Source organism: Cololabis saira, chromosome 20, assembly GCF_033807715.1.
Source record: "Cololabis saira isolate AMF1-May2022 chromosome 20, fColSai1.1, whole genome shotgun sequence".
NCBI lineage: Eukaryota > Metazoa > Chordata > Actinopteri > Beloniformes > Belonidae > Cololabis > Cololabis saira.
Genome location: NC_084606.1, coordinates 7453095 through 7475407, shown reverse-complemented (window position 1 = coordinate 7475407; position 22313 = coordinate 7453095). Strand labels below are relative to the sequence as shown.

Below are 22313 nucleotides of genomic sequence, written 5' to 3'. Positions count from 1 at the left end.
TCTGAACAGAAACATCCAGGATCAAAGCTGCTGTGACGACGGAGATGAAGGTTGAAACAGCAGTTTGCTGCTTGTGGTTTTCTGGTGAGTAAACAGGATGCTGCATGTGAAGCTGGTCAGTCGACCTTCAGCCACCAGTCGTGATGGAGACACTTCTGCTGCCTCTCTGTAAGTAAAGTTTAACAACGGTACAGCTGTTTTTATCTCGGGGGGGGGGCTGAGGTTTATCTACGGGACTCGGGAGGATCAGGAGACGTTGTTGAAGCATCAGAGGGCGAGAGCAGCTGGAGAAGCTGAAGCCGTCTTTCTGTCGTTTCAGTGCTGCTGAGCTCCAGCTGGACGTCCTGCCGTCCAGGTAAGGTTAAGCCTTTTTTTTTAAATATATGTTTATTGCTTTTCAGAATTTCAAAGATACAGAACAGACAAATGAAAAAAGAAAAGATAAAAAAGATTTATTTTTTTTAAGTTATCCTATCCAGATTCCAGACTGAATAAGCTGCGGAATTATTTCATTTTCAAGAATGCACATTTCTTATTGTTCACTTGAAATATGGCAGATATGTTTACACTAAGTACATATCTTGTTTACTTGAATTAATGAACTCATTAAATCCAGGGCTTGACCGTTTTCAGTGTTTTCCGCCAATAGAGGGCGCTCTCATGCAAGTGCAGCTTTCCCTGGTCAAAGTTAAGTAAGTCAAAGAGCAAATGTTTACATAGTCATAAAATAAACGATTTTGTGTCTTTGAAAAATACATGTCAAATGTTCAAAAAACCTTGTTATTTACTTAATGAGTGTTGTTAGAGGAACTGAGTTAATTGATTGGCTATTTATTTACAAATGTAGCCACAGATGAAGACAAAATCAATCTTGTATGGAAAAAAGCATTAAAAATCACAATAATCGAAGAATCGTGGCACCAATAATCGAATCGAATCGGCAATCGTTATAATCGAAGAATCGAAGAATCGAAGCTCCAATAATCGAAATCGAATCGAATCGTGAGGTACCCTTGTTTGCACACCCCTAGTAAACACAGCAAGGAGGTTCCCAATGATACATTAGTCTTTTCTTTGAAACCCCTGCAGTACAGGGTCCCACATTTTCTTACACATATCTTCCCTGTCTTCGTTAAAAAGTCTCAGTCTCTCCAGGTGAAGCTGACCTGCTATTTCTCTCAGCCACAAATCATATGTCATAAGTCCGGAGGATAAGCTTTTTTGCAATCACAGTTCCAGAATAGCCGTTTTCTGATATTTGTTGGCAAAAGACAAAGGGGAGATTGGCTACAAGTGGATCCGGCTCCCAACATCTCCCATAAGCCATAGAGAAGCAATGGAAAATACCTTTCCAGTATGTATGAAGTTTACTGCATAACCAAAAAGATTGTACTAAATTACCAGTCGCAGACTTGCATCTGTTGCAAATGGGTGAAACGTCGGGAAAGAAACTGCAGCTTTTCTCTAGAATAATACAGTCTATGTAACGTCTTAAACTGTATAAGACAGTGCCTGACTTTCACAGAACAGTCATGTAGACTTTTCAAACATTCATCCCATACTTTTTGTTCCAATTCTACATTCAGCTCATTCGTCTACATCTGCTTAATACTTGCTGTGTTCGATGAAGTATTGTTGTGTAGAATCTGGTAAAAGAACTAAACGGCCCTTTTAGCAGTAGGGTTGAATTTGTTCATTGCCTCAAGGGCCTCATGCTTTCTCAGAATTTCAAAATTGGGTAAATGCGTCCTGACATAGTCTCGGATTTGAAAGAATCAAAACAGGCCACATTTGGGAATGTTGTATGAGTATGATCCAAAAGTGCCATTAATGTATAAGTCAAATATGTTGCAAATGCCTTTCTTCCTCCAGAGGAGAAAAACCAGTCAGACCTGGTAGGAAAGAATCGTTATCACATATTGGAGCGTCCAAGTAGGTTTTAAAGTCTTATCTGCCTCCAGATTCTTATGGCGTTACCGATGACACAAATGTTATTAAAGTATGTCTTTTTAACAGAAGTAGGACTTTTAAGGAGAGCAGATAATGAAGTCTTTTTGCAAAGTATTCTTTCCGTACGCAACCATGCAGGACAGGAAACTGCCTCAGAAGGAGTGCCCCTCTTCCACCATGCAAGAATATCTAGGTGTGCAGCCAAATAATATGACTTAAAATTTAGAAAAGCAAAACCTCCTGCATCCTTTGGCTTTGATAGGTGTTTTTTTTAGAGAGAACAGTTTTATAACTCAAAATTAAAGGCATAGAAATTGAGTCCAACTTTTTGAAGTATGATAGCGTAATAAAACATGGAATGGGCTGGAAAATGTGGAGAAAGCAGGGCAATACAACCATCTTGATTGCATTCATCTTCCCAACAGTGGATATTGGAAGGGTTTTCCAAAACTCAATATTGGTTTTGAGTTGCTCAATTCTGCTTGGCCAGTTTAATCGGAGGAGCTCATTTGGGTTCTTGGTGACAGTCACACCCAAATACACAAAAGCTTTGTGTGATTTATTGAATGGAATGGATTGCAAATATTCTTTATTAACCGTAGTGGAGACTGGTATAAGTTCTTCTCCCAATTGATAGAAAATCCTGAGAGGTTGCCAAACGTATTAATGAGAGACAGGAGGGGAGGTATTGACACCTGTAGTTGGAAAATGTACAAGAGAATATCATCCGCATAAAGGGAAAGATAGTGTTTATAGCCATACATGTTAATGGGAGAGATTAAAGGGCTTTGCATAATACTGGCGGCGAGTGGTTCAATGGTAATCGCAAATAAGAAGGGGGAATGGGGGCATCCTTGACGGGTCCCGCGGTGAACTGCAAATGGAGGGGAGATACTCTGATTAGTTATAACTGATGCAGTCGGTCGTGAATACATTATTTCAATCCATTTCATGAAGGAGGGTCCGAATCCAAACTTTTAAGCACAGATATCATGTAGGGCCACTCTACCTGATCAAAGGCATGCTGTGCATCTAGTGAAATGACAAGTGCTTCTTCTGAATGCTTGGCATACAAAATGTTGAAAAATACATATGCCAACCAGGCATGAAACCAGTTTGATCTGGGTGTACAATACGGTTAAGCCTTTTTGTTTCTGACGGACTGGAGCTGCATGGTCTCGCAGAAAGGAATCCCTGTACGCTCGTCTGTCTGCTGGTACTTTGCTCTGTTCAGTCCTCAGGTGAGGTCAAGCTTCGTGCCTAGCTTCATGAAAATTAAACCCCTAACTTGACCTGGGGGCCACATCCGGCGCCAGAACCTCAACCAAACCGTTCAAGTTTACAGTAGAAATACACAGATTTACAGTCTGGATCCAAAAAACGTTCTGCTCTCAGTAGGCACGTTTCCATGCCCCTGGATAAACCCTAACCCTAACCAAGTCCACGAGGAGGTTTTTCAGGCAATTCAATGATCCACTTATTCACTAAAGTGTCACGGAAACAAGGACTAGTGTTTCAGGTTGTCTTCCATCCTCTTCATCTCCTCATCAGCTACAGCTATAAGATGCTGCTAAACATCGATCCAGTTCCTGGTGGTCAGTAGAGGAGCCGTAGGTCTGGATCAAGACCATAGTGGTTAGTAGAGGAGCCGTAGGTCTGGATCAAGATCATAGTGGTTAGTAGAGGAGCCGTAGGTCTGGATCCAGTTCCTGGTGGTCAGTAGAGGACCTGCAGGTCTGATCCAGACTCTAGTGGTCCGTAGGGGAACCGCAGGTCTGGGTTGGGAGTTGCTCCCTCCTATTGACATTTGTGTTACGGCCTTTGACTGGTGGAATTGTAGTTTGTATTGTGGGGGGGGGGGGTTGGGGTTAGGGTTAGGGTTAGGGTTAGAGTTAGGGTTAGGGTTGGGGTTAGGGTTAGGGTTGGGGTTAGGGTTAGGGTTGGGGTTAGGGTTAGGGTTAGGGCTGCTGTGGTCGTTAAGGATGTTGTACCTTCATGTGGTCAACTCGTGTAAACGATGTGTTTTATCGTGCCGTGTCTCTGCACCACTTGTGGAGGTCCCCAGGAACCTGATAGAGCTCATATAAATAACTATTAATCCACTTCTGTGTGTTCTTATTATACACTACAGTTAACCGACAACACATTTGATGAATTAATTACATGTAGTTTACGTCTCATTATCGCCAACCAGATGTAACATCTGTCCTGACATCTGTCTGTTGCAGCATCGTTGACGGTGACTCCCAGCTGGTCTCAACATTTTGAGTACGAGCGTCTCTCCTTCAGTTGTCCGGGTGGATGGACGGTGTGGAGATACACCAACGATGGGTCAGTTCACCTCCACAGCAGTGAAGTAGGATCATCATAGCGCGGAACTTTAACACTCGTATGGAGTGAAAATCTGTTTAGCAGCTCCACATGACAGCATAACACACAGCAAGAATCAACACACAGAAACAACAAGAATAATAAAATAAATAAAATCACTTATACAAAATTGTAATATAGAATTAACTGTACATCTAGTGCTAGGCAACAGATAAATACTTTCTGGGGCATTATTGCACTTGGTTGTGTATGCGTGTATGAGTGTGTGTGGGAGGGGTTGGGGGATTGGTGTCAGTCAATGCCAGGTGGGCTGGATTAGGGGTGAGGTGATGGCTTTGACAGCCTGATGGAAAAAAGTGTAACTCAGTCTTGTGGTTCTGGATTTGAGTGTGCAATATCTTTTTCCAGAGGGGAATGGGGAAAACAGGGCATGTCCGGGGTGTGTGGGGTCAGTGCTGATGTTTCTGGCCTTCTTTTGAAGTCGACCAGTGTAGATGTCTCTGACGGGGGGCAATGTGGTCCCAATTATCTCTGCCGTCCTCACCACACTCTGTTTGTCCTTCCTGTCCTTAGCAGTGCAGCTAGTGGACCACACTGTGCAGCAGTAGGTCAGGATGGACTCGATGGACGCACGGTAGAAGTTCGCCAGCAGGGCAGGGGTTTTTGTCTGCAAACATTAAGCTCATGACTTGTGAAACTCTCTGGTCTTTGACAAAAATGTCAAGGAGAAGGTCATCATGTTGTAACATCTGGGAAGGACCGATGATCCTCGCATACTGTAAGGGGGGTTAGGGCTTGTTCTCGTTTACATAACCTGATTAAAATCATTGTATCTTAGTGATACAACCTCAGACCAAGAAGAAAATAAACCTTCTTTTTCAATAAAGATGAGTCCAAAAGAAAAAAGAATCCACCTTACTTCTGTCATAGGATCTATAAGATGCTGCTAATTATTACATTGTTTTGATTATCAGAAAATTAAGTTCCAGACCCTAGTGGTCGGTGGAGGAACTGCAGGTTTGGATCCAGACCCAGGTGCAGGTCTGGATCCAGACCCAGGTGCAGGTCTGGATCCAGCATTTTTGTTTATAAACTGTCCCTCTGACTTGCTGTGGTTGTTTTCAGTAGATGACTCAGCGCTGGCTCTTTGCATCGACTAATGAGTGATTATTATGTCCTGATATGTGAAAACTTCCTTCTTGCTGGGGTTGGTTGTGTGACTAAAGTCTGGTCTGTTTTCCAGTTCTGATCTGTCTCAGTGCGACTCTGGATGGGGCACCAAGACCTCGTCCACCTGCATCATAACATCTTTGAAGCCATCCTACAGCGGCGTGTACTGGTGTCAATCCAAACATGGAGACAGCAGCAACACCGCCAACATCACCGTCATCAGGAAGACTTCTCAAACCACATCAAAGCGTGAGCACTTCCCCCTCCAATTTCCTGTTTTTATGCTGCTTTCAGGATGGCATGAAAAACTGTCAACAATCCAGACCCTCAACCAAGACCATTAACAAAGAGACAGACCCTGAATCAAAACCCTGAACCAAAGATAGACCCTCAACCAAGAGACAAACCCTTAACCAAGACTCTCACCGACAGACAGACCCTGGATCAAGAGACAAATCCTGAACAAGCACCCTCAACCAAGACCCTGAACCAAGACCCTTAACCAAGAGACAGACCCTGAATCAAGAGACAAACCCTGAACAAATACCCTTAATCAAGACCCTCAACCAAAGATAGATCCTTAACCAAGAGACAGACCCTGAATCAAGAGAAAAACCCTGAACAAAGACCCTTAATCAAGACCCTCAACCAAAGATAGACCCTTAACCAAGAGACAGACCCTGAATAAAGAAAAAAACCCTGAACAAAGACCCTTAATCAAGACCCTGAACCAAAGATAGACCCTCAACCAAGACCATTTACCAAGAGACAGACCCTGAATCAAGAGACAAACCCTGACCCAAGACCTTCTCGACAGGCAGACCCTGAATCAAGACAGTCAACCAAAGGATGGGCACTCAACCAAGACAATGTATTTATTTATGATGCTCATGATTATGTTTTAATGTCTATGTGGAGTGGGGGGTTATGTGTGCTGTGTGGGTATAAAAGTGAGGATGTGTGTGAAAATGACCAGATGTGTATTTTTAACCATGAGTGTGTGAGTTTTTATATGTTAAATATTGATTTTATTATGTACAGCACTTTGCGTTACTATTGTATCAAAAGTGCTATAAATAAAGTTTGATTAGATTTGAATGAACCTAGAGACAGATGTGTAACCAAGACCATGAACCATGGTCATCCTGCTGCTGCTTCCACCTGCCTGCCATGGACATTAATATTTGGCCACGAATCCAGTTTCCTGATATTTATATGTACTTAATTTCTACGACGGGGAAATACACGAAGCAAAGCTTGAAGGCATACAAAAGTATTGACGCTTGGTTCTACTTCAAGGCAGGATTTGTTGGTGAAATTAAAGTGATGAGGACACCGAACTTTATGATTTGACAAGTTTAACGTTAGCTACCCAAAAATCCAACATTACCTGCTACAAAATGGGAACCGCAAATCCACGTTTCAGTGCCTGGAATCCAGTTGTTTCTGCGAATTGCAGCGATCCATTTGTCTCTCTTAAAGGGATTGTGACATGAAAAACAATTTTTTCTTGATTTTTTGTGTTTTGTTGGGTATCTTGACATCAATTACACCCAAAAAAAACGAACTTTTAACATTCAGTGTATTGTGTGCTTTCTGGGATTTTCCGCACAATTATGCAAAAACGGCGCATCTGGTTGGGTGGCGGACCTATACGTATAGGTCCGCTAAATCACCGCCCCCTCCACCCAGCTCCCTGTCTACTCTCCTCTCCAGCGCACCATAAAGGCTGATGTATGGTTCCGCGTTACACCGACACAGAGCCTACGGCGTAGGGTTACGCGGCGACACGCACCGTACGCTGAACCCTACGGCATAGGCTCTGCGTCGATTTAACGCGAAACCATAAATCAGGCTTAACACGGAGCTGTTTAGAGTCCCCTCTGTTCTCATCACCGGAGGACAACTGCTAAAAAGACCCGCGGCCACTGACTGGACTTAAGATAAGGGGACACTGCTGCTTCGCATGCCTTTATTTTTGTGATTGTTTGCTGTGGACTGCTTCGCCGTGCTGCTTTTCCGTGCATGCTTCGCCTGTCGCTCCCGGCTTAACTCTCCGATGCCGCTGTTAGCGTATTGCTTGCGGGGAGCTACGGTGCTGCCTTCCAGTCCTCTGGTCACGGACATCCCCGGGCTGTAGTCGCCCTGTCTGGGCTGTGTGTGTGGGTGTTTGTGGTTCGGTGTGCGCGCGTGTGTGTGGAGACGGCAGAAGTGTGTAGCAGTTGGGTTGGAGGAGGTTGGGAGGAGGAGCGGGGCAATGATTGACAGGAAAGGGGGAAAAGGAAGCGTTTTTCACTGCGCAAAAAAACACCGTCATTAAAAGCCAGGCATGGAGTACTGGAGTGAAGTTTTTCTTGTTATACCTTTTTAGACACATTTGAGGGATATTGGCCAAGACTTTTAATAGTGTTAAAAGCATGTTAAAAATTATGTCACAATAACTTTAAGCTTATTTTTCGGCAGTCTGTAAAATGATAACTCCAATTTCTTGCTAAATCTATGAGTCCAGTCGATCGCAAAACAGCTCTTTCCCATTTTAGATGTTTTCCAGTTGCTCAAACTGAAAGTTTACGCTGCCACTCAGTCTTACTGCCACTCAGTCTTCCTGCCACTTAGTCTTTCTGCCACTCAGTCTTTCTGCCACTCAGTCTTTCTGCCACTCAGTGGGCGTAACCCGCTGTGAAGTCGCATCTGTGACGTCATGCGCATTCCCTCTATATTCTACACATGATTGTTGTCTTAAGGTTAAACTTTCAAATGCATTGTCCTCATCTGTCATCAGACCAACCAGTGATTCTGCAGAGTCCAGTCCTCCCTGTGAAGGAGGGACACCACGTCACTCTGAAATGCAGAACAGGGACCTCTACCGTCTGGGCTACATTTTACAGAGATGGAGACCCCATCACCACAGGACCTACAGATCACATGACCCTCACGAGTATCTCTAGGTCAGATGAAGGAGCCTACAAGTGTGTCATGGGTGATGTAGAGTCTCCATCCAGCTGGCTGCTGATCAGAGGTAAACGCTGTAGAGGAAGAAAATCAATGTTTGTTTCTTTGTGTTGCACAGACCCCTGTTCGTAATGGCCGGGCCACAGAACAAACAGGCTTATGATGCTAATTAATATTAGTTTACATTCATTCTGATCAATTCTGTCCAAATGTCCTCATTTAAAACGTTTCTACCAAAACATCTGAAACCAGGACTGCAAGGCTATCTTGAGCTTAGACATGAACATCTTCAAGGAAGCTACAAATAACATACATGACTATACAGAGACTGTCAGTGACTGTCAGCTGGTGCACTTCAATCTGCTTCCCATCAAAAACTGTTTGTGTCTTTCCAAATCAGAAACCCTAGTTAACACTGGCATCCAGACTAAAATACGGAAAAGGCAAGAGGCTTTCAATGCAGGTGACAGCGAAGAATATAAGCGTGCAGAGCTCCATCAGAGCTGCAAAGAAGGAACACTCCCAAAAGCTTGAAAGCTTTTACCTGCAAAATAAAACGTGCAGTATGTGGCAGGGCGTCAAAACACTCACTTACTATAGAAGCAGCGCCTACGGAGGCTAAGGACACAAATCTGCCTGACTGTCTTAACAGGTTTTACATCAGATTTCAAGATTCAAGACAACTTTATTAATCCCTTGAAGGGCAATTTGATTTGCCAGCTCGCGCCCAAACACATACATAACAAACACATTCAATAGAACACAGAGAGAAAGTTGGCAGCTGTGTGCAAAAATCCTCAATTTGTTGCATAAAAAAGTGCTGATACCAATAAATTAATTAAAAAACAGACTATACAAACACTGGATGATATCATTCCTAGAAGATACACAGTACCTAAATACACATTCCTAAACAAATTCGTAAGGATAAATTTAATAGCCGAACAGCAGAGTGGATAAAAGACTTGGAAAAGCGAATACCCTTACACAAAGGTTGGGCATAACGACGTCCTGAAGGCAGCAGTGAAAATTATTTTCCTAAGACATTCCCAGAAGTTCCCAGAATACTCTTCCTCAAAACCTGTTGTTCCCATAGGGAGCCAAGGTCTCTCTTCTTGTGTCCAATAATCTTGGAACATATTTTCACCACCCTCTACCATCACTGCGACATCTAGACGGCAACAAGACATATTTCAGGATGCTTTTCCTTGACTAAAGCTCAGCCTTTAATACCATCTGGCCCGGCAAACTGATTATAAAGTTAACTGACTTGGGGGTCCCCCCACCACCTGGGTTCTGGATTTCCTCATGGACAGACCACAGGTGGTGAGGATGGGAGGCAGGATTTCAGCTGAGCTCACAGTCACCCCAGGGTCTCCACAGGGTCTGCTGTCTCAGCCCTAAACTCTTCACCTTGTACACCAGCGACTGCGTCTCCACCAGGGACGACACCGTCATCATCAAATATGCTGATGACACAACCATCATGGGTCTGATCAAAGGCGGGGACGAGTCTGGGTACAGGGGTCTGGTCAAGGACATGCTTGCTCACGGTGAGGAGAATGACCTTCTTCTCACCGTAGACAAAACCAAAGACCTCATATGGACTTTAGGAAAAAGCCCCCCCCCTCTGCAGTCCGTTAATATCAGGGGGTCTGAGGTGGAGAGAGGGGTCAGCTACAGGTTCCTTGTTCTGCAGCTAGCGGCAAATCTAAGCTGGTCTGCAAACACCACTGCTACGGTGAAAGAGGCCCAGCAGCGGTTGCGCTTCATCAGACTGCACCGAGGGTGAACAAGAATGCATGGAGGATCATAAAAACTAAGCTTCCCTCTATGGACAGCATTTACACACAACGCATTGATGACAGCAAGCAGTCACCACGCCGTTTATCGGTATGCTCACTCGCATCCTGAGCATTGGCCTATGTTCATTTTGAATTGCAGCTACATAAAATGAGCTGGCCAATGAAATTGTGTGGGGGCGTTGCAGTTTGATGGAGGTACGATAGATTGGCAAACGTCAACGTGTCGTCGCTGTGTGAACATATGTATGTCCCTAAGACGATGATCCAGCTGGTCTCGTCGGGTTTCATGTCATTCAGATCTAACTGAATATCATTAGCATAGAAACTCTGCTGATGATAGTAATCATATTAATGGATAGTTGTATCTAGCAGAAGCATGGACAGAGAGAACAACAATGGGCCAAGTCAAGAACCCTGTAGAACACCAGGACCACCTCCCGGGTAGAATGATGATCCCCATTCACATCAACAAACCGGAATCTGTCAAATAAAAAAAATATACAATTATACCACAGGATGTGCCATTAGAACTGCAGTGAAGATTTGGGACTCACCAGGGTAATGTAGTTAACGGTCTGCTGAGGTAGACTTGCAGTCATGCAGGTCATGGTAACTTTTTCTTGAAGAGGTTTCCCCTCGTATCCTGAAAGTTTTATCAGTTCAGATAAACTGGTGTGAAGTTTCGTTTACATAAACTAGAAGTTACATGAATATGTATCTCGTCTGTCTCCGTCTCCAGACGACTCCGAGGTGGCGTCTCTGACGCTGAAACCGGACGTATCCCAGTTGCCCGAGTACAGCAGCCTGTCTCTGAGCTGTGGCCACAACAGCAGCGTTCATGGATGGAGAATCGTGAGGTTCACCAACTACACCAAAAAAATGTCTACCTGCGGACAGGACTGGGGGACTGTAAGGTCCGGCGACTGCTTCCTGGGAACAGTCAAGCAGCACGACAGCGCCGTCTACTGGTGTGAGACTCTGGCAAAGAGGCGGACCAACTCGGTCAACATCTCTGTCTACGGTAGGAGCAGTTAAAGAGGTTCATCATCTCAGTCTGGACTGAGATCTCCTCATGTTCTTGTGAAGAGTGATTTGGGGGAAGGGGTGTAAACCTTTAAAGGCCCTGACACACCAAGCCGATTTTCGGCCGTCTGCCGTCGATGAGCGTCGATGAGCGTCGGTGCGCGTCTGTCGGCCTAGTTTCCCCGGTGTGTCCCACACGTCGCTACAGGTCGGCCGCCCGTCGGCAGCTTTTCAGCCGATTTGACATGTTGAATCGGCGTTGGGACATCGGTCAACGGCTCACTCTGTGATTGGCTGTTCCCAGAATTTCCCAGAATGCTTTTCGTCGTCATTTGCGGACTGAATAAAAAAAAAAACATGGCGGACATTTCTTATTTTTTAGTGAATAAAATCAATATTTTGAGTTAGTTTCTGCATAAAAATGCGTTTTGATTACATTTATAGTGAGAAATATATATTTTACTTTCATAATATTCACTCAGTGAATGTACATAATCAACCTCGCCAGAATAAAGGCTGATTTATGGTTCCGCGTTACACCATTGCAGAGCCTACACCGTAGGTTAGGCGGCGACGCGCGCCGTACGCCGTACCCTACGCCGTAGGCTCTGCGTCGGTTTAACGCGGAACCATAAATCAGCTCCGGACTACCGCTACCTGCTGGTATGGAGGGGAATTACCTCTCACGCGTGCGCAGAACGTACGTGCTAGTTTGCCGTCGGGTGTCGTATTTGCGGTGGGTCTAGAGCTTCTTTTTAAGCCTGACACAGGCGACGCGAGGCGACACAGCAGTCGGCCAACAGCAGGGGAAGTCGGGTTGGTGTGTCCTCGGCTTAAGAGTTCATGTAGACAGGTGTGGACCCCGAGACCACCTTGTAGACCAGTGACAGAGGTGTATTGGAGCAGCCAGGTAGCCAGTGGAGATCAAACCAGTAATTTTGAAGCTGAAGAACAAGAAACTGTTCACAGACCATCATTGCAGCTGAGCTACTCAACCTGGAGTTCCAGCAACTAAACCGTTGTCTCTAAACCCTCATTAGGATTTAGAACACAACCGGTGATCCTGCAGAGTCCAGTCCTCCCTGTGATGGAGGGAGACAACGTCACTCTGAGCTGCAGGACGGAGACCCCCAACCTCTCAGCTCACTTCTACAGAGATGACACTCTCCTCAGCTCTGAGCTTGCAGGTCACATGACCCTCCAGCATGTTTCCAGGTCTGATGAAGGTCGCTACAGGTGTCACATCAGTGGTCTCGGAAAGTCTCCACCCAGCTGGTTGTTTGTCAGAGGTGAGCTCATCTGTTTTCATTTTGGGTTCATTTTCATGTTAACCCTTGTGCTGTCTTTGGGTCAAGGAAGGAGGAAGAGAAGAAGGAAAGAAAGAAGGAAGGAAGGGAGAAAAGAAGGAAGGGAGAAAAGAAGGAAGGAAGGAAGAATGAAAAGAAGGAAAGAAAGAAGGAAGGAAGGGAGAAAAGAAGGATGGAAGGAAGGAAGGAAGGAAGGAAGGAAGGAAGGAAGGAAGGAAGGAAGGAAGGAAGGAAGGAAGGAAGGAAGGAAGGAAGAAAACAAGGAAAGAAGGAAGGGAGAAAAGAGGAAGGAAGGAAGGAAGGAAGGAAGGAAGGAAGGAAGGAAGGAAGGAAGGAAGGAAGGAAGGAAGGAAGGAAGGAAGGAAGGAAGGAAGGAAGGAAGGACGGACGGACGGACGGAAGGAAGGAAGGAAGGAAGGAAGGAAGGAAGGAAGGAAGGAAGGAAGGAAGGAAGGAAACAAGGAAAGAAGGAAGGGAGAAAAGAGGAAGGAAGGAAGGAAGGAAGGAAGGAAGGAAGGAAGGAAGGAAGGAAGGAAGGAAGGAAGGAAGGAAGGAAGGAAGGAAGGACGGACGGGAGGGAGGGAGGGAGGGAGGGAGGGAGGGAGGGAGGGAGGGAGGAAGGAAGGAAGGAAGGAAGGAAGGAAGGAAGGAAGGAAGGAAGGAAGGAAGGAAGGAAGGAAAGAGGATGGGAGAAGGAAGGAAGGAAGGAAGGAAGGAAGGAAGGAAGGAAGGAAGGAAGGAAGGAAGGAAGGAAGGGAGAAAAGAGGATGGGAGAAGGAAGGAAGGAAGGAAGGAAGGAAGGAAGGAAGGGAGAAAAGAGGAAGGGAAGAAGGAAGGAGAGAGCAGGAGGAAAGAAGGAAGGAAGGAAGGGAAAAAAAGAAGGAAGGAAGGAGGGAAGGAGGGAAGGAATGAAGGAAGGCAGGAAGGAAGGAAGGAAGGAAGGAAGGAAGGAAGGAAGGAAGGAAGGAAGGAAGGAAGGAAGGAAGGAAGGAAGGAAGGAAGGAAGGAAGGAAGGAAGGAAGGAAGGAAGGAAGGAAGGAAAGAGGAAGGGAAGAAGGAAGGAGAGAGCAGGAGGAAAGAAGGAAGGAAGGGAAACAAGAAGGAAGGAAGGAAGGAAGGAAGGAAGGAAGGAAGGAAGGAAGGAAGGAAGGAAGGAAGGAAGGAAGGAAGGAAGGAAGGAAGGAAGGAAGGAAGGAAGGAAGGAAGGAAGGAGAGAACAGGAGGAAAGAAGGAACAGGAGAATTAAGTTATTTTGACCCAAAGACAGTACAAGGGTTAAAGTAACAGTATGACATGTGAATCAGCGTCTACAAACTCCTGACCTACAAACTCCTGACCTACAAACTCCTGACCTACAAACTCCTGACCTACAAACTCCTGACCAGGTGTGTTTGTGTTTTCCAGCTCGAGAGGCCTCAGATCCTCAGGCTGGTCCAACGATGAGTCCTCTGAGGCTGATCCGCCACATCGTGGTGTCCTCTCCATACATCATCTCCACGGCCCTCGTGGTGTCGCTGCTTCGAAACAGACCTGCAGGTGACCCGCCTACATTTAAACCAGAAAATGTCTAGTTTAACCAGCTGCTCAGCTCCAAGTCGCAGTCCCACACTGAACACACCCACTCAATTCAATTCAATTTACTTTATTTGTTGAACAGGGGCCGTACATATTAATAAACACATGTGTAAATATGCATGGTTTTAGCCAGAGGTTAATTTCCACCATTCGTCCCTGCGGCAAATTAATGCCAAACACAGAATCGGACACCAGCAGACATACGAGACTAGATATGACATCCATATCAACAAAACAACATTAAAAAACACAACTGAGCTAGATAAAAATCATTAAGCAGTAAAACATGTTACAATTGATAAACCAGTAATTAAGTGACCATAAAAAGAGTTTAGTGCTCAGAGTTGTAAAGTGCTGATGCATATTGCACATTGCCCTATTGCACTTTTCTGTCTCTGATAGTGGCAGGAAGACTATTCCAATAGCCCACTGCCCCCAAGATGGACAGAACATTCCTGCCCAACACAGTCGCCTGCAGGGAAACTCAACATCTCCTCTGTCGCAGGCCCTGGTGTTCGTGCCTTTGACAGTCCTTTTTTTAATGAATTCCCTCAGAGGTGGATGGCTTAACTCGTATGCAATTGGTCTGTAAGGTCTGCTAAACAAATGCCGTAAAGAATAGCAAAGCTGCGCTGGTTCAAATAGAAGTGCCCCGTCAAAATGTAGAATGTAAAGCCCTTACTCACCACTGCACTCTATATGCCCGAGTTGAATCGCCATCATTAGCAGCACGGCTCCTTATTCATTGGCATATTTTTTATTTACAAAGCTATCCTGGGCCTGCTCCCCCACTATTTATGTAACTATTTCTCCAAATCCCAGAGCAACTACCACCTACGTTCCAACGAGTTTTATTTACTAAATGTGCCTAAAGTTAACTCAGAACTTGGTAAGCACTGCTTTAAGTACGCTGCACCTGTTGCCTGGAATGCACTGCAAAAAACTCTAAAGCTAAAGGAGCTCATCAATCTTGGAGCTCTGAAAACTTGTGTTAGAGAAATTGGAGCAGCTTCATATCGTACTTGTTTCTGTTTTTAATGTGAATCCAGAGCCTTAGCCCTGTTGCTTCCTCCTTGAAATGTATTTTATCTGTGTGTTGTGATTTCTATGCCTTGTCATTGTTGTAATTTTTTGTTGTGTGACTTGTGTGTCTGCAATTGCAATTTCTTTTATGCTGCTGTCTTGGCCAGGCTTCCCTTGAAAAAGAGGTCATTGTGTCTCAACGGGACCGACCTGGTTAAATAAAGGCAAAATAAAAATAAATAGATAAATAAATAAAGAATCCCTCTGTAATTTATTGATTACAGTCTGGGTCCGCGGAGGACGGCGTCTGGGTCCGGACCCGCACCGCGGTCCGCCAGTTAGTGACCTCTGTTCTAAACCATTTGCATGAAATTGTTTAATTAAATCTCCTGAAATCTGGATCATCTCTCAAGCCTTATTATATTATTATATATACAGTATTATTGTAAATATATATTATTATAAATAGTCTTGGTAACTTGGATGCGATCAGTTTCAGTCCAGATATTCACCTAGTATTTAATTTTCAATATAATAGGTTTTTCCACAACAATGGTAATAAAAATATGAACGTATTTCCAACATCCATAGTTGGTTGAGATGTAAATAGTTATTTTTGTGCTGGTTAAACATCTGGTTGTGTCTTTGGTTTGCTGGGACCCCAACTATAGTGGAGAACACATGAAACAGTTATAGATTCTTGATCAATGCAAATGACCTTTTTATTGTTTCTGTTCAACTCTGAAGGAAAGAAGCCAGCGGTTTCCATGGCAACGTGTCCAGCACAAGAAGAAGATGAGGGGTTGGACCAGGATGATGTCACCACTGAGCATCATTTCTAGAACCATCCATCATCTTGGCCTACTTCTTCCGGTTCAGGGGACTTATCCTAGCTGACTGTCCATCACAGGACCACTTAGTGACTGACAACCACCCAATCACCCCTACAGGGGATTTCACATTCAAATTTCAACATTCATTTATGAAAATGCAGCTTCTCAAACTACATTTGGACAGTTCTTCTAGAACAGGGGTCGGCAACCCAAAATTTTGAAAGAGCCATATTGGACCAAAAACACAAAAAACAAATATGTCTGGAGGCGCAAAAAATTTGAATGAAGGCAACATATGCTGCATGTATCTATATTAGTCATAACTAGGGGAATTATTATGCACTTTGAGAAAAAGTCGAAATGTCGGGAAAAAGTCGAAATGTCAAGAAAAAAGTCAAAATTCAGAGAAAATAGTGGAAATTCAGAAAAAAAAGTCGAAATGTCGAGATTAATGTTGAAGTACAATCTCAAGAAAAAAGTTGAAATGTTGAGAAAAAAGTCGAAATGTCAAGAAAAAAGTCGAAATGTCGAGAAAAAAAGTCAAAATTTCGTGAAAAAAGTCGAAATGTTGAAAAAAAGTCGAAATGTTGAGATTAAAAAAGGAAAAAAGAAAAAAAGAGAAAAAAAGGAAAAAAGAAAAAAAGGAAAAGAAAAAAGGAAAAAAAAGAAGAGAATAAAAGGGAAACAAAAGAGAAAAAAAGGAAAAAAAGAAAGAAAAAAAAGAAAAAGAAAAAAGAAGGAAAAAAAGGAAAAAAGAAAAAAAAAGAAAAAAAAGGTCAAACATTTTTGAAAAAGCTCCAGGAGCCACTAGGGCGACGCTAAAGAGCCGCATGCGGCTCCAGAGCCGCGGGTTGCCGACCCCTGTTCTAGAATATTGTTGTCACTGTCTCCAGAAAAGAAAATCTTCACAAACGTCCGTTCCAGATCACTGAAACGAGCTGCATTTATCCCTCACATCTGCAAGAATCAGTCTTGATGCTCTTTTGTACATTTTCCTTTTTCGTGACTTTTCTTCTTCTTGTATTTCATCCGTTCTTGAGCATTTTTATGACATCGTGTACAGAGACTTGTGGGAGTTTGGTTGAGTATTAAAACACGTCAACATTAAAGACTGACAACATTAAATGAGTCATTTCTTCAGAGTTCTTTCACCAGTTTGGACGATCAAAATCACCTTAAAAAGCACTTTTTATTTTCTTCTCTGTTTTATACATACATACATACATACATACATACATACATACATATATATATATATATATATATATATATATATATATATATATATATATATATATATATATATATATATATAATCAATAACAATAACTTGGTACAGATCAACGTCACGTCGGGAGTGATCATTCAGGCTGCAGTATCCGGGGGTGGCCACTAGATGTTGCTCAGACTTTTCTTTATTTGGAGGACATAACAGTGGAACTAACGCCTGTGATAGTTTTATTTGAATAACGTGTTCAACACATTCTGGTTTTTGGTGCTGAAATATTTTACTTCAAGTCTAGAGAAACACATGAATGGTTCTGAATTCACCTGCAGAAATGAATGTGAGGGGTCATGTGACCTGATGTGACATCCATTGTTTTATACCATATATACAGTGCAGACCAAAAGTTTGGACTGTTACGGCCTGGCTCTTAGGCTACAACAAATCAGGGAAAATATTGTATTGATTAACCAAATTAGGCCAAATTAAATATATACCTTGTGGCAGAGGTGTCAAAAGTATTCACATTCATTACTCAGGTAGAAGTATAGATACTAGAGTTTAAAAATACTCCTGTAGAAGTTGAAGTATCATCTCAAGTTTTTTACTCAAGTAAAAGTATAAAAGTACTGGTTTCAAAACCACTTAAAGTATAAAAGTAAAAGTAATGTAAGGGGGAAAAAAGCCATTAAGGACAAAAGCCATTGAAAATGAATGCATCTTAGTATAATGCAAATATATTAAAGAAGCATATATGTGTACTATTGAGCATTAACATGTGTTTCAGAGAGCAGGAGATATGATGACTAGTTGCCTATAAGTATTGTAATGGTGCAAAAAGTCAAACTTCAGAGGCATGTTATCATTTATCCTAACCTTTATTGGAATGTACATCCAAGTTTAGTTGCAGGAATCTGAGGGAACGGATGTAAGAACAAAACTGGACAAGAACATCTGAAACAACCACAACCAAATTCACTCTATCCGGATGGAGCAATTTAACTGGATAGTTTTTTTTTTAAAGGCCGAAATGAAATAGAGTAACAAGGCTGTTTTTAAAATGTAAGGAGTAAAAAGTACAGATAATTGTGTGAAAATGTAAGGAGTAAAAGATTTGACAGGTCGGTCACGCCCCCTGCTGTTCTCCTGCCGCTCTAAGATACTGGTCCAGGTGTGTGAGAGCATGTACGCTCCCTCATCTCTGTTCATCGTATATTGTCACATTCCATCACGTGACACTCTCTGAAGAAGGCGGAAGCTCTGCCGAAACTGTCAGAAAGGTTTTAAGGTAAGACATCTTATCCTTGTCTGAACAAAAGAAAACCACAAAGCTATCAACACTGAAGACATAATGAACACAATACAACTAGATTGTTGTTTTATTATGGTGTGATGTTACAAAAGAAAAAGAGAGATAATGTGGAATAAACCTGGAATTTATTGAATTACTTGAATTAAAGTTGTAATGTAGTTTTAACAATTATAGTAAGTGCAATAAGGGCTATGTTAAAGGAGACCTATTATGGCATCTAATACCTATTTTAAACAGGCCTTGAAGGTCTTAAAAACAAGCTTGTGATTGTTTTTGCTAAATAAATTAGAAATTCAGCCTCTAAACCATGTCTTTATCTTCCCATTTTCTAACCTCATTATCTATGCAGGATTCTGAGTGGGCGGGGCTATGATAATGAGGCTCTGTGCTGATTGGCTGCCTGAATGACGCGATACACCGCTAGGAAAAAATGGCGGAAGCTCCGGCCGGCGGAGTTACCGTGTCCTAACTGCATGAGATGCGAGCGAGCGTCAGCGACAAAATCAACTCCATTGCTTTATTTTCTATTGGACTGTCCTAACTGGCCGTTTTGAGCTGAACATTTGTCGGACGCCCTGCTTCTATGTTCTTCCTGTCGCTTGCGTTGAAAGCCGGTTGAAAGCGCTGTAGGAAACAGTCATGGATGAGGAACGGCTGATCCAGTTAGTTGAAATGAGAAGTTATCTCTATGATTCCTCCTCATTTCACTACAAAAACCTCAATAAAGTGGCAGCTGCTGGAGGGAGATGGACAGGGAGCTGGAAGTTTCTGACCGTTATTTTTGTGTGTTTTGTCAGGATGCTGAGCAGACGTTAATTTACCGTTAGCTTCTGTAAATGTACTCTAGCTACTGTTAAACCGTTGAGGGAGGGTAGTTAGCAAGTTCAGCACAATAATATGGCCTGTTAGAGTTGAACAACAATTAATAACAGAACTGCATATTAACGGTTTCAGTGTGGACAGGGAGCGTCCGATGTCACACAGTGGGACGCTAGTCGGACGCCTGCATGTAGTTAGAACACGGAGTTAGTTGTGGGCGTGGTTTCACGTATCGGAGGCCAACCTATGCAAATTGCATTTTGGTTACGTAACGACGGGAGCAGAATCTGAACGGCTCGTAGAAGCCGCATCACACTGGATGGCTCATCCGGGCGGCTGTACAGACACTGCAGAATTTGGTTTCTTTCCTCCTTCTCTGAGTTGGCAGGCTGAGGGGAGACCACTTTACCAGAGGCCGACACGGAAGAGCCCGGAACCCAGGCCACCGGCAGCCCCACAGAGGGGAGAAGTAGGAGGGAGGCAACCCACTGCCTGCGAGGCCCCCCCCCCCCGGCGGCGGCCGAGGGGGCCCGCGGGCGGGGCCCCCACGGCGCGGGAAGAAGCAGCTAGGGATCCCGCGGCGGCGGACCGCGACCCAGGCAATCCCCGGCCACCCGGTCCGGGCAGGACACGCGGCCAGGAGGCCCTCACCCTTCAGGCCAACGACCCCCACCCGGCAGGGGGCCAGCCTGCTCGGAGAGACAGAGCCGCCCCGGCTGCTGACGCGGGCAGGCGCACCCGCCCCCCACGAAAGTGGCCCTCCAAGACCAGAGGGGCGCCCCGCCGCAGAGGCAGCGGGGGGGACCGGAGACGGGCCCAGAGAGAGGGAACCCCCCAACAAGGCGACACCCGTGCAGGCCCGACAACGGAGGGCCCCAGACCCAGGCATCCAATTCATTCATCCATTCACCTATCCGATATCTATACTAATAATAATATGATATACTAATAATACTAATAATACTAATAATACTAATAATACTAATAATACTAATAATACTAATAATAATAATAATAATAATAACCATCTTTGTATAATATAATATTGATAAATTATTAAGTTTTGTTGTCCTGCCAATGGAGGCTCAAATCCTCCATGGCAGGACCCTTCCATACCGCATTCTCACCGACACAGACACACAATCACGCACCGTTTCCCCCTCCCCGGGGGGGTCCAGCACCGCCAAAAGGCGCCCCAGGCTGCACGGCGAGTCCCGCCAGGCCCGGGTATCCCGACCCACCTATCCCAGGCCGGTGAGGGAACGCGGGTGATGTGGGACCCCCTCCCGCCCCTGGTGTTGAGTGCATGTGATTAATGCCATAAAAACAGGGAGGGGGGAGGGCCAAGTATCGATTTGACACCGACCCCCCCCTCCCGAACTACGTGTCCTTGTCAAATGTATTTATTAAGTGTTGAATGTGCAGTGTCTATTTTGCTGTTAAAACCGTGAGGCGGGGAGTGCCGGGCCACGCGGGACAGTGCCCCCCACGACCCAGACCCCCCGCCCTTCGCCTATGTGCGTATGAATCGTGTAGGGGGGGAAGGAGGGGGAGCGGAGGCCGAAGCCAGGAAGCAGGACCAGCAAAGCCGGCCCTGATAAGACACCCGCGTCCCCCCACCGGCCATCCAGTAGACGGGGGCCGGCCCTCCGAGCCGGGCCAGGGCCCCACCGTACCTCCACGGGCGCCCCCGGCGCCGCCGGAGCCCCCAGACGGAGGGGGAAACGGTCCAACATCCTCCCATTCATACTGACAACATAAGACATAGACACCTGGGAATGGTGCCACCCCGCCGCTGCGCCCGCCCGTGCACCCCCCGGTCAGGGGAGGCCCGCCCCCCGGACCCGGTCCCACGCCCCCCCCGAGGCCAACCCGGCGGACACCCCAAGGGTCACGGAGTCCCCACATCCGCAGGGGCACTTGGCCCCCGCCCAGCGACGGAGGACCAAGGCAGCAATGCCCCCCCAGCGCAGACAGCCACCCCCCACCCAGGCAGGGCCCTCCGAGTGGGACTCCCACGTCCACGGCCCAGCCCCCCCCCGGGAGACCCGGAGACGCCCAAGCCACAGCCCCCCGCCCGAGCCCCCCCAGCCACCCTCCCCATCGCCATGAGGCAACCCCCCCCATAGGCCCCCAAGGCCCCCACCGGCCAGGGACAGGGCCCCGCGGCCCCCCCCCACCGCCCCCCAGGGGCCACCGGAGGCCCGCGCCCCAGACCCCCCAAGCCGACCCCCAACCCCAAGGGCTACGAGATCACCACCCCCCCCGCCCCCACTAGGTAACGAGGCCAATAATCGGGGACCACAGAGAGTGCAATTCAGCCGAATGTTGTTCAGTGGAGGCAGACATTATCTCACTACTAATATGATCTGATAAAAGATTCCTAAAATGGTTGATACATAAACTGGATTTTTGTTTCCAATTTACTGGATTGGTTTTCTTTGCGATACATAAGGCAGTGAGAACCCGGTGTGTCCAATTAGGTTCTATTTGAGTGTCTCCCAGGTGACCTAATATACATACCGTGGGGCACACTGGGATTCTGTGGTTGATCCATGTGGATAAATCCTCACAAATTTCCTTCCAGAACCTCTGTACCGGTGTACAGAACCATAAAGCATGCATATAATTATCTGGGGTGTTCTCTGTGCACTGTGAACAGATATTAGAGGTGACAAAGCCCATCTGGAACATCCTTTGTCCAGTATAATGTATTCTATGAAGAACTTTGTACTGTATAAGTTGTAAGTTTGGGTTTTTAGTCATAGTAAACGTATTTAAGCATATTTGTGACCAAGAAAACTGGTCGGTATTCAGAGAGAGATCCGCCTCCCACTTGGAGATCGGGAGAGAGACTGAATCGTCCAGTTTAGACACTAACCTGTAGAGTTTTGATAACAACTTTAAAGTGCTTAGATTCAATAAATCTATTATCTTAGCGGGAAGTTGTAAATCTAATTGGCTAATTTTGTATGTTTTATTTATTAT

The 22313-nt window shown here is 45.1% G+C and overlaps 1 protein-coding gene across 1 annotated transcript; it reads left to right on the top strand.

Moving 5' to 3' along the window:
• Positions 1 to 16473, top strand: LOC133420227 (high affinity immunoglobulin gamma Fc receptor I-like). The gene is made up of 9 exons (XM_061709847.1): positions 1 to 168; positions 320 to 355; positions 4179 to 4281; positions 5525 to 5700; positions 8234 to 8470; positions 10948 to 11229; positions 12272 to 12520; positions 13943 to 14074; positions 15884 to 16473. The coding sequence occupies exons 1-9, from the start codon at positions 144 to 146 to the stop codon at positions 15976 to 15978; spliced, it is 1335 nt and encodes a 444-aa protein (XP_061565831.1). The 5' UTR covers positions 1 to 143; the 3' UTR covers positions 15979 to 16473.
• The last annotated feature ends 5840 nt before the right edge of the window (positions 16474 to 22313 follow it).